The sequence below is a fragment of the Coturnix japonica genome, unplaced genomic scaffold (assembly GCF_054131305.1).
Source record: "Coturnix japonica strain WE unplaced genomic scaffold, WE-NBRP24 Scf039, whole genome shotgun sequence".
Lineage (NCBI taxonomy): Eukaryota > Metazoa > Chordata > Aves > Galliformes > Phasianidae > Coturnix > Coturnix japonica.
In genome coordinates this window covers 2,240,366-2,252,344 of record NW_028188942.1, presented here as the reverse complement: position 1 = coordinate 2,252,344, position 11,979 = coordinate 2,240,366, and the positions used below count along the sequence as shown (strand labels likewise).

At 42.2% G+C, this 11,979-nt stretch overlaps 1 protein-coding gene and 1 long non-coding RNA gene across 2 annotated transcripts; both read left to right on the top strand.

Moving 5' to 3' along the window:
• Positions 1-3,429: 3,429 nt before the first annotated feature.
• Positions 3,430-5,121, top strand: LOC146753206 (uncharacterized). Its single transcript, XR_014940169.1, has 3 exons — positions 3,430-3,529; positions 4,416-4,681; positions 4,892-5,121. It is a non-coding gene; the product is annotated as an uncharacterized LOC146753206 (long non-coding RNA).
• A 308-nt stretch (positions 5,122-5,429) lies between these two features.
• LOC146753205 (obscurin-like protein 1) lies at positions 5,430-8,226 on the top strand. The gene is made up of 4 exons (XM_085530861.1): positions 5,430-5,517; positions 6,143-6,409; positions 7,053-7,213; positions 7,960-8,226. Exons 2-4 carry the CDS (start codon positions 6,160-6,162, stop codon positions 8,026-8,028), a joined length of 480 nt encoding a protein of 159 aa, XP_085386987.1. The 5' UTR covers positions 5,430-5,517; positions 6,143-6,159; the 3' UTR covers positions 8,029-8,226.
• Positions 8,227-11,979: the final 3,753 nt, after the last annotated feature.

Here is an 11,979-nt window from a genome sequence, read left to right as displayed (position 1 = left end):
TAGATATCTGGAAATCACACACAAAGAACAAAGGACTGCGTTGGTGAGCGTATTTCCTTTGTGCCTTTGACAGTCACAGTTGTGGCAATGGTAGAGGCCATGAGGAGTCTGTTCAGGAAGCCAGGAGTACTGTTCTGGGTCATGAAAAGGCAGCCAGTGGTTTGACTATCACATGTTTATGTGTTTTGATGTTTCACAGTGGGTCTTAAGTAAAAGGAACTCAGGTTTTGGTTGCCTGCAGGACAGATGTTCTTTTGGGTTCAGTATGTTTGCATAGTGACTTGCAACCATGGGACTGGTGTTCAAGGACCCTTTTGGTTCCTTCAGTTTCTAGGTTCTTTCTTGCCTAGATTTGACACTTAGTTTCAACAGAAGAGCTGATATTCTCTAGTGAAGGCTATTAGTTTGGGCACAAGTGGTAACCTAAACCTGTTCCAACCTGTACATACAAACCTGCAAGTTGGTCTCATTTCAGTCCCTCAGTCAATACTTTTTCTTTTCTTCCCTCAGAGCCAAAACCTGTGTTTATAAACCAGGAGCAGGTGCAGAAAGAGGTGAGTGCTGCCCTGGCAGCATGTGCCTCCCTCAGCTGTGAAGTAGCACAGGATACAACTGGAGTAAAATGGTTCAAGGATGGAAGACTGCTTGCCTCCTCCAGAAAGTTCAGAATGGAATCTGTGGGCAAAACACGGCGTCTGGTTGTGGAGCAGCTGGAGAAGAAAGATGCTGGAGAATACATCTGCGAGGCTGCTGGCCAGAAGATGACCTTCGAGCTGGAAACAACTGGTGAGCATTCAGAAATTATCAGCCAGCATTTTGTAGCCTTGTTGTGAACTGGGTTTTAGGGTGAAATCTCAGTTTTCTTTGCACCTGACAGTGTGAGAATTTGCTCTGGCCCTTTGTGTACCTCCCCGGTGCTCAGCTGTTCCTTCCCTTACTTGGGGATAACGTCATTTATTCAAGGTGATGTCCAAACGGGCTTGTTAACAGTCCTCCGCAGTGCTTTAAGCTGTCATATGTCAGCCAGAATTTATGCATGTTCTATAGCCATTCCTACATGTTGAAAACACTGCACTGTGCTTAAGCTTCAGCATATGTTCCAGTAAGTACAGTTCCATTAATTCTAGGGAATTGGGTGAATTAAGCATAGATCTGAAGGCTGCCTTTGCCCACTGCAGAGATGGAAGGACTAATGTAGATTTGACTTGATATTTTCCCTTCTAGGATGGGAAGGAGCTCCGTCAAAGTAAAAAAGTGGGCATTACTTCCCAGGGAAATAAGAGAAGTCTCATTATTCACAAGTGGTGAACTCTCATTTTCTCTCTCAGTCTGCAACCAGGTTGGGTTGCTGTTTCAGTACTGGCTGTTTTATGCAGGAACTCTGCTCCTGAGGTTAATCCAAGTTGTATCCAGGCCCTTCAGAAGGAAAGGGAAATAGTAGAACAGAAATAATTTCTGATTCTGACATAAATAAGTGCAGACCTGGAGAGTTAAAAGGGATTGTGTGATGTTCAAGGGACTTTGAAGCAAAGATGTCCCCTAGGTAAGATTTGTGGTTGACATTCCCCATACATTGTGGGCACACAAGCTAAGGAGAGACTAGTGATGAGCATGCAGAGAAGCCAATGGTTCAGACAGGTTTGTAGTGACACAACATTGTAGAGTTCTGTCTAGTTCTCCTTGGCATAGTTTGGAAAATAAAGATGAGGTGATGGTGGTAACCAATATGGCTTCCTCAAATTCAAGCCATGCCTGCCAAACTTGGTGGCCTTTCATGATGGAGTAACAGCATCAGTGGATAATGGGAGAGCAACTGACATCATCTACTTGGACTTGTGCAGAGCATTTGATCCTGTCCTGCATGACATCCTGGTCACCAAACTGGAGAAAAATGGTTTTGATGGATGGACCAGTTGCAGGATAGGGAACTGTCTGGATGGTCACACTCAGAGAGTTGCAGTCAATAGCTCAGTGTCCAGGTGGAGGGTGGTGTTGGGACCAGTGTTATTTAACATTTTTGTAGGCAACATGGCCAGTGGAATCAAATGCAGCCTCAGCAAGTTTGCAGATGACCCCAAGCTGAGCGGTGCTGTTGATGTGCTAGAGGGAAGGGATGCTACCCAGAGGGACCTGGACAGGCTGGAGAGGTGGGCCCTTGGCAGCCTCATGAACTTGAGTGTGGCCAAGTCCAAGGCCCTGCACCTGGGTCAGGGCAATCCCAAGCACAGGCACAGGCTTAGAGGAAAATGATTTGAGAGAAGCCTTGACCCTGAGGAGAAGAGTTGGTGTGGAGGGAGGTGTCCCTGCCTATAGCAGGGGGATTGGAACTAAATGACCTTAAAGATTCATTCCATCCTATTGTTTTTCTACCCTTAATTTTGCTTGAAAGGTTTTAGAATTAATGAGATTCTGGTTTCCATGAAGACTGTTTGCAGGGAGCTCCATTGTAGCTAGTAAGTCTATCTTTAAGTTCAAGGGCAATAATGCATTGACTGTGTTGAAGAGAGAAATGACTCATGAATGGATGATGGTTTAGAATAAAACATAATCCTACTTATTTTCTATGCAGATATGTGTAAAGAAAAGATGCTGCACTCAGTTAAAGAAATACCCTGACAAATATGTCTCTACTGTTTCACAGCTCGAGATATCAAGATTGTTAAACCACTGGAAGATGTGGAAGTGAATGAATATGGGAGTGCATCTTTTGTCTGAGATTTCACACGATGAGGTTCAGAGCCAGTGGTACAAAGATGACAACAAGCTGAAGGCTGATGACAACATCAGAATGCAGCAAGATGGTAGGGTGTAAGAGGGGGATCTTTCTCCTGAGTGGGGGGTGGGTTGGAGATCAAGCAGAAAGGACTTCTGAAATGAAGTGAAGATTGTTCAGAAGCGAGTTCCCCTTTTGTTTTGGGACTGAGGTTAGGGTGGAACAAGTGACAGGTGGGAAGCTTAGTGTGGGAAGTGTGATGCTATCCCACCATCCCACACTGCCAGGAGCAGGTAGGAAATGAGTGCAGTTATTTCCAAAGTGGGGGTGAACAGGGCAGTCAGTTCACCTCTCCAAAGAGGTTTTGTCTGACAGTGAGTGTGATCCTTCTGTATCAGGTACTTTGAAGGTGACAGCAGCCACATTTGGTCAGTCTTTGTAGAAGCCATGTTTAGATTACGCTTTGGTGGGGATGTGGACGTGGGGGAATGGGTGGTTTCATTGACATGAGAGAACAGGCAGTGATGCTGTGAAACCAGATGGGTGATGCTCAGCCTGGCCATGTGCCTCAGAGCTCTTTGCTCAAGGAAGCAAAGTGTAGTTGTGGGTTTGCTCTCAAGAGCACAGTTTGGTAGGGATGAGTTGGCGGTTGGACTAGATGACCTTAGTGGTCTTTTCCAGCTTTAGTGACTCTGTGGTTCTCTGCTTCAGGAAAGACCTGCTCTCTGACTTACACACGTGTCCAAGTCAAGGATGCAGCAGAAATAAAATCTGTAGCAGAAAAGGCAGAATCTTGTGCCCATCTTACAGTTAAAGGTAATTATGCTTCTGATGACGATTTTGATTAAATTATCTTATGTTATAAACGAGCTAACATCCTTTGCTTTAATGTCAAGGAAGTTAAACACCACCAGGACCTTTCACAGAAATAAAAACTCCTACCTACCTGCCTTTCTGCCCACAAAATATCCAGCTTCTCTTTTGGAATTTACTTTTGCTAAGTAAAACAGATTATTTTCTTAGGAGGTTGATTTTCTACGTTTAGACTTCAGATTTGTGTTTGAACGTTGAGGGATAAAAACATAGCTTGACTTTTTCTTCATTTTCTCTGTATGTTTGAAAAGAGCACAGGGTTTGTTTTTTTTTTTAATATATACAATGTCTCAGTAAAAGATCTGTTTGAATAGTTTTGATGTGCTTACTATTCAGATCTACAGAGCTGACATTTTGTCCTTGGCTATAGCAAAGAGGTCAAATCAGGTGAAATTAATTGTATTTCAGAACTAGACAAGTTGAAGTTTGGTAGCACATAAGTTTGATGCCATTTGTCCTTGATTTCATCTGAAAGAAACTTCCAGGCTTTTTGTCCGCTGTTGTCCCCAGCGTAAGATTATCCATTCACATCCTAAAGTACTTGTTATATTTTTAACTCACTCTTATTTGAATAAAAGCCTCAACATTTGGGAGCAATTTAATAAGCACAGAACAAGAGCTGGACCTTGCATTTGGTAGATAATATACAGTATTACTTTATAGAAATGTAGTCAATGGCATTCCCTATAGGCAATCGTTTGTTTTATCTTTAGAGTGGTTCAAAAAACCATTGTGAACATGACATTAATTGGAATGGAATACACGCAAGAGACTTTCCTCTTCTTCCAATTGTCCTCATCCTTTCTTCTCTTCCACCCCTGCTTTGCAGATTACCATATAGAAATCACCAGGAAGTTGGAGGACAAGACAGCTTTGGAACGTCATTCTGTCATCCTGTCCTGTGACTTCAGGCCTTCTCAAAGGTTGTGAAATGGTTCAAGGGCCACACACCCATCGTGCCCTCTGAGAAGTACAAGATCAAGAGGGATAAGCATTCAGCAGAGCTCAAGATTCTGAAGCTGAAGCCCAATGATGCTGGTGTGTACAAGTGCAAGGCAGGAATTGCAGAGACTGAGGCCACGCTGACAGCTGAAGGTAAGAGCAGGGGGGGTGGTCTCTTACATGTCCTATTTCACCTCAGATTTCTTTTCTTGAGGTTGATTTCTGCCGTTCTCTCCTGCTAACTTTATAAATGTATAAACTTCACTGAGAATACTACACAAAGATCGTCTAGTCCAACCATTCTACCACATCCCAGTATGATTTATAGTAACAGTGGTAACAGTTCACCTTGTTTCCCCACAGCCCGCAATGTAGAAGTTACGAAGCACTTGCAGGATGTGGAAATTGAAGAAGAGAGCTCTGCTGTCTTCTCCTGCAAGCTGTCCCATGATGATGAGGACGTGGAATGGTTCCTGAATGGCAACCTCCTTTACACCAACGATTACAATGACATCAAGAACGTTGGCAATTGCTGCAAACTGACAATGAAGCAGGTTAAGCCTGAGGATGCTGGCCCAGTGACAGTGAAGTCAGACAAGGTATCAGAAAGCGCACCTGAAGGTGATAGGTGGGTCTGATCACAGCCCTCCTGGATGTAAGAGATGCTAAGGAGCTCCAGTTCATTCTATTGTGAAGCAATCCTGCTTCTAAAGCTCACCTCTCTGGGGTGACAAGACATCAGGGGCTTTCTTCCAGTGGAAGGTTCCATTGCAGCAGATATCAACGAAGGAGGATGGTTTTGGTGTCCTGCCAAAGCATTCCATTGCTTTTTATCATCATTTTATTTAACACAAGAAGAGTTACAAGAGCAATTTCTTTTACTGCTTCAGTAACATGCAGTGTCAATGCTGTTGTCTCCAAGTATTTATGACTGCAGGGAGAGCTCATTCAGTGTGTGTTTTGCCTCTGGAATGACTAATGACCAGGCTGTGAGTAACCTGATCTAGCTGTGAATGTCCCTGTTTATTGCAGGGGAGCTGGGCTAGATGGACTTTAAGGGTCTCTTCCAATTCTAAGGATACTGTGATTCTAATCTGATCTCCCCAGCAATTAAGCTCTTTTACTCTATGCTCTCCAGAGTTTGAAGGATTTCATTTTTCTCCTTTCTTTTGCATTTGGTGGGTGTTTTTTCCCCATTATAAACATCTGATGTGTGAAATAGAAGATAGATAAAAGGAGTCAATAAAACAGGAAAATCAAAATTGTTCAGCAGCTTATCCTCTTAATCCTGAGGCCTGCTGTATGAGCTCTGCTGTACGTGAGGGCAATGCCAGCTCTCCAGCTTTAGAAGAGCTGCATCCCAATTACTTCATATGATATCAGTCCCACCCACCGGCAATGCAGGCTGTCCCTCCTGTTCCCTGTATTCTCCTCCTGATTAGTTCAGAATACCATAAAGCGCATTCAGTCAACGGACATGAAATCGCTTTAGGTTCTATACTGGTGTCGTCAGTACTGGTAAAGATTTATAGATCCCTATTTAAAAATCTGAAAGCAACTGGAAATGTCTCAACTTCTGTATCACGTTGTTCTGTTTTGCCTGTTTAATTGCAGAGAAGCCTGCTGTCTTCATGAAGTCCTTGGATGATGTTTTTGGTGAGGAGCGGGGTGTGATTAAATTGGAATGCGAAGTCTCTAAAGAGAAGGTCAAACCAGTGAGGAAAAAGGACGGTGTTGTGCTCTCTTCTGGCAACAAGTATGAGCTGGTACAGTCTGGGAAGACCCTATGTCCCCTTATCCATGACCTCGAGAAGTCTGATGCAGGTTTCTATACCTGTGATATTGGCACTGATGTTGCCAAGTCAAAGGTCAGCGTTCAGGGTAAGTACTGTGGAAAGTAAAGGAGTGCTGAAAGCACATTCAGTGTGGTCACTATGTCTTACACATATTCCCCCACGAGCCTTAATAGTTTCTACAATAGAAGTGTATTACTGCAATTTAGCGCAGTGATGTCTGGAAAATTCCCATTGCTTTTGATGTAAATGTATCTCCTTTTGCCATGAAAATCACCAAACACGTCAAGAATGTCCTGGAAATATTTCCTTTCTAAATTTCCCTAAAATGGAGAAATGGTTTGAACACCAGTAGGGTAGGATGGTAACAAATTAGCTAATAGAAACATTTAATTTCTTGTCATAGGCAAAACCCTTTTTCTCACACAGCATCCTAGAGTTGTCCTCTCTGTTAGGTTGTTCCCTCTGTGGCTCATTGAATCTTCATTGTGCTCCATGGACTGAGCTGCTCTCCTTGTAGTTCTTCCAGAGCAAAGCCAAGAGATTCACGTCTCTTTTTTTTAATAGCTTTCTGGTAATTCTGAGTGGAGAATGTCTTAGAGAATACATCAGTAAGGAACACAGCCATGTTCTGCAAATCCTGAGTTAAAACACCAGTACTGCTACTCACATTGGTCACGAATGCCTTTTCTCCATCTAAACCTCATACTAACCTATCTCTAACCTTCCAGAGCTGAATAGTGACATTACCAAACGGCTGAAAAACACTGAAATCCTGGAGGGAGAAGATTGTACTTTTGAATGCATTCCGTCCCATGAAAGCATTGATGAGTTCAATTGGACACTGAATGGAAGCAGAGTGGAAAGTGGTGGGCGATTTAAAGCTTCTAACGTGAGTCAGAAATAGGCTCTCCTTATCAAAAGTGTGACTCCTACTGACGCTGGGGAAGTCGTTTTTTACTGCCCGTGGTCTAACCTCCAAAGCCTCTCTGTCTGTGAAAGGTAATGAGATGGGAGAGATTCTGGGGTCTGATTCCTTCAACTGTCTTCTGATAAGATTGTCGTGAGAGCTAACTCATAATATGGTTAAAGTGAATAGCAACCTTCTACTTGAACCTCGAAGCACTGAGAATTTCTCTTAAAAATAAGTAAAAGGAGGAACCATTTTACACAAATGTGAGAACTACCCAAAGCACTGGGGTAGTGTTGGCAATGGTCATCTCACTACAGCTTGTTCCATTAACAGTAAATCAGGAATGATCTGTTGAGGGAACTGTGGGAGCAAATATCCTCTAAGTATAAGCTGAAGGGATGGCCTTCACATCATCTAGCTGTACAACAAATTCCTATCTAGAACATGTGCATCTGAGAGCATCATCCGAGGCTCCCAGTGTGATGAGTGGAGAGAAGAGAGAGGCAGTTTTCAGACATGGTTCATCATCCTCAATGGGGTAGATTTAAGAGAGAATTAATGGTGCCTGGAATTCTATTGTCTGTACTTTGCAGATTACTGCTGGCTGTAGGATGGCGTCTGTTGCAAGTGCCTCTCTAACTTATCTCCAGCATGTAGATGCGTGTATTTTGAGAGAGGCATCCTACCCTAAGTGTATGTTACTCAAAAAGCATGTTTTCTTCCAGGAAAACCTACTGAGGTTTCAAAACAGCTGGAGGATAAGACAGCAGCAGCAGGGCAGGACATCAGCCTGAGCTGTGAGCTGTCAAAACCGGATTTGAACATCAGGTGGTACAAGGATGGCAAAGCAATCAGAAAAAGCCAGAAGTACGACTTGCAGCAGGAGGCAACTGGGGCCATTCTGATCATCCATGACTCTACTGCCAAGGACAGTGGGGAGTACCCCTGTGAGACAGAGGACTCCATAACAAAAGCCAGGGTCACTGTGCAAGGTGAGTTGAAAAGCACACTGGGGATGGCATGTAGAGAAGTCGAGGTAAATATCTGCAGCCTGTGGGTGATGTTTTTCTCTTCTGTTTCCTTGAGCGGGATCAATTCTTAGTTTTCAGAAAATATGATGGATTAAAATCTTTTCCTTAAAATAATCTGGAAACTGAATGATTCTCCAGTGTGATGTGGATCTGGGCAGCCTGGTCTGGTGGTTGGTGACCCCTTGGAGGGGGTTGGAAACTAGATGCTCTTTGAGGTCCTTTCCTACTCAGGCCACTCTATGATTCTGTGATCATTCTATGGTTCTATGATCTTGGGTGTTAGTGAGCCAAGAAAAGATGGCAATCTGAATTAGTCTATATTGAATATGTGTAATCAAAACTATATGCAGTTTATCAGATGAGATCGTACCAGCGCATGTATAATGGTATTGAACTTTGCAGATATCTACTGGAATTATCAAACCTATGTAAATGGGTGGACTCTGTGGTCTTCTTAGACTCTTTGCATCTCTATGTGATATTCTGAAATGAGGGCAAAGGAGATTCAGGACACCTCTGTATGCTTGGGACTTGTTGGGGTAACAAATCCCTTTGTCCTACACCCTCATCCTTTTTTTTTCCTTCCAGAAAAACCTAATTACTTTATCAAGGAACTTTCAGATGTGAAAATTGAAGAAAGTGGAAGTGCACTTTTTACATGTCAGAGCGAGAAAGCCGCATCCTTCGTCATATGGAGGAAATGCATTGCTGTGCTCAGGCCTGGCAGGAATTACAAGAGGGCACAGAAAGGACGAGACCTGCAGCTGTGCATAAAAAATCTGGAGAAAAGTGGCAGTGACGTGTACACCTGTGACATTGGTGATGCCCAGTCCAGAGCCAAGCTGGTTGTACAAGGTATGTGTGAGAGCCATATGACTGCGCATCCTGTTTCTCCACTCCCAAGACATTATCCTGGTAGAATTTGTACATTTATGGCAGGTCTTTGGGGCTGCAGCTGTCTGGCCTGAATAGCAGTTCACAACCCATGCACAGAGCAAGCTGCACAGAAAGGGAATGAACTACCGACTAGAGCAGTGCCATTGAGAACTTTATGTATCATTTAAAAACCAAAAATGCTGATGTACAGTGAGGCTGGTGACCCAGAAATCAGTGTGAACTTTCTATCTCTGACCTTTCTGAGTTACAAATAGTCCTCCAGAGTTCTAGGCAAAAATTCCCTTATGCTGCATTTTGGGTAGTTGTCACGGTTTAAACAAAAATCTACCTGTGTCCGTGACAGGGGGGCCACAGGCAAGCGAGGTGCTAGAAGGAGCTGAACCTCTGTCCCAACTACTTCAGAAGCAGCCCAAACCCCCTCGTACATGGCTAAGATCTCCTTCTCAGTTGGAGTGTAGCACTCCTCAGACCCTTATATGCTCGACTCCAAAGTCCCGGGGGTTGGCCTTGGGTTTCTCCTAAAGCTCTTTGCCACAAACTCCAAGTGGGACCTTTCTCTCCAGCAGCAGTGTAGAGAATGTTCTTTACATCCTGTCCCGTCCGTACTGGCCCCAAGGCCACGGCACGGGCTATCTCTTGTTTTCTTTGCTCAAAAGCCTGCTGCTGTTCAGGACCTCATGAGAAATTATTCTTCTTCCGTGTTACCTGATAGAGAGGGCTCACTATGTGGCTGTAGTTTGGGACATGCATTCTCCAAAAGCCCACTACTCCCAGAAAAGATTGGGTCTCTGTCTTGTTGGTGGGAGGAGACATAGCAGTGATTTTTTCAATCACATCTGCTGGGATGTGTCGATGCCCATCTTGCCATTTTACACCTAAGAACTGGATTTCCTGGGCAGACCCCTTCACCTTGCTGCGCTTAATGGCAAAACCAGCTTGCAAAAGAATTTGGATTATCTGTTTTCTTTTCTTGAAAATCTCTGCTGCTGTATGGCCCCACACGACAATATCATCAATATACTGCAAGTGTTCGGGAGCAGTAAAATTATTCATGCTTTATATGACGTTATGATGTGGAATACTGATAGCAAAATTACAAAATTATTAAACCATGACACCCTGGTATTTTTCTTTTTTTTTTCTTAAATATTTTCCTTTTTTTTTCTTAAATATTTTCCTTTTTACTATTTAAATGTTATGGGCACATCTTATAGAAACACAAGGCTGTTTACAAAGAAGTGCATGCTGTGTTGCTGTATGATGAGCAAGATACATCTATTCTTCATCTAGCAGGAATAGTTGCTGAGCCTTAAGAACAGTTTCAGAAAGCTTTGGGAATTTGGGCGTTTTCCTTGTTTCTGCAACACAAAATGAAAATTTACGCTGTATACAAAGAAAAGGGGAGTCCGAACTTGTACGTTAAATTCGAAGGAGATCAATCTGGGGTAATATTTTAAAAAAAAAAAAAAAAAAGGGAGCGTGGTCATCAAATACTATAAAATATATTACCTGTTACTAGAATGCCACTTATCTTCCCCCCATACGAATCACTGTCATGTTGTATGTGAATTTGTGAGGTGGGTTTTGAAGCTGAAATTAAAAACTTCTTGTATGGCTTTCTTCATAGTGGCTATCCAGACTATCTGTAGAAATAACAGCTATTATGTAGTCAGCTATTCACCAGTTTTAACTGATTATAAATTACGTTTCAGGGTGGAGAACATAGCATAGTGCCTGACACCTGTGTTGATCCTGAGGGCATTCTTGATTCTGTGCATTATGATGTCATGGATATTAAAGAGCAAGCTGAGGCAGCACATAGTTCCATTGTATCCCTGGGGGACCCGAAGGAAGATACTGGCTGGTTTGAAAAGCAGCTGGAGAAAACTAACTTTGAACTGATGGAGACCAAAGAAGAGCTAACAGAGAAAAACACCAAACTACTTAAAACTGAAGAAGAGCTGATGCAGAAGAACAAAGGTGAGTTATGCGATGTGAAAGGTAGAAGACAGAAATAGTTCATTAATCTAAAAGAGAAATAACCAGTTTGAGTAGGAATTAGAGGAGATGTTCTACCTTTGGAACCATAGCCTGTAGATAAGTGATAGTTTGTTCCTTGTGTATATTCAGGTTCAGCAATTCCACGGTTTTTGGTTATTTCTTTTCTTTTTTTCCCCCTCTCCTTTAAACTGCAACTAGCAGCTTTACGCTTTCGTAAGTATGGGGTTAAATGTCTATATCTTGATTTTTACTTTTATATTGTAATCTCTACTCTTCTTTATGTCTTGTTGATGCAATGTTTTCGTTCCAAGAAATATAGAAAACTTTTGAATCACTCCCAATAAGTGAAGACCACATGCAAATTAATTAATCTGTTCAAAAGCTACCTAAACATTAGAATATCTGGAAAAATTGATTACTTAATAAACTATCTATTGGCTACTTATGTAATACAACCTTTTCTGTGTGTTACAGACTTTGAAATGCAGATGATTAAATTGGATGAGTCTGATGAGCAACTTAAAGAAGCAACTGAGGTAACTTTATCAAGATGTTGTGTAAAATTGTTTTAATTAATTAATTAATTAATACCAACTTGTGGTAGCTTAAAATGCTATTCCAGTAGGCTCAATTAATAGATTTCTTACTGAGCTTAGCTTAACTGAATTTGCCTTTAATGCATTGTGTAATTCAGCTACTTAACACTACATTAGAAACTGATGGCTGAATTTTTTTTATTTTTTATTTCCAATCTCAATCAAGGTGCAGAAAGATGACATTATTACAGAGCTACAAGACTTAAAATCTCATTTAGAA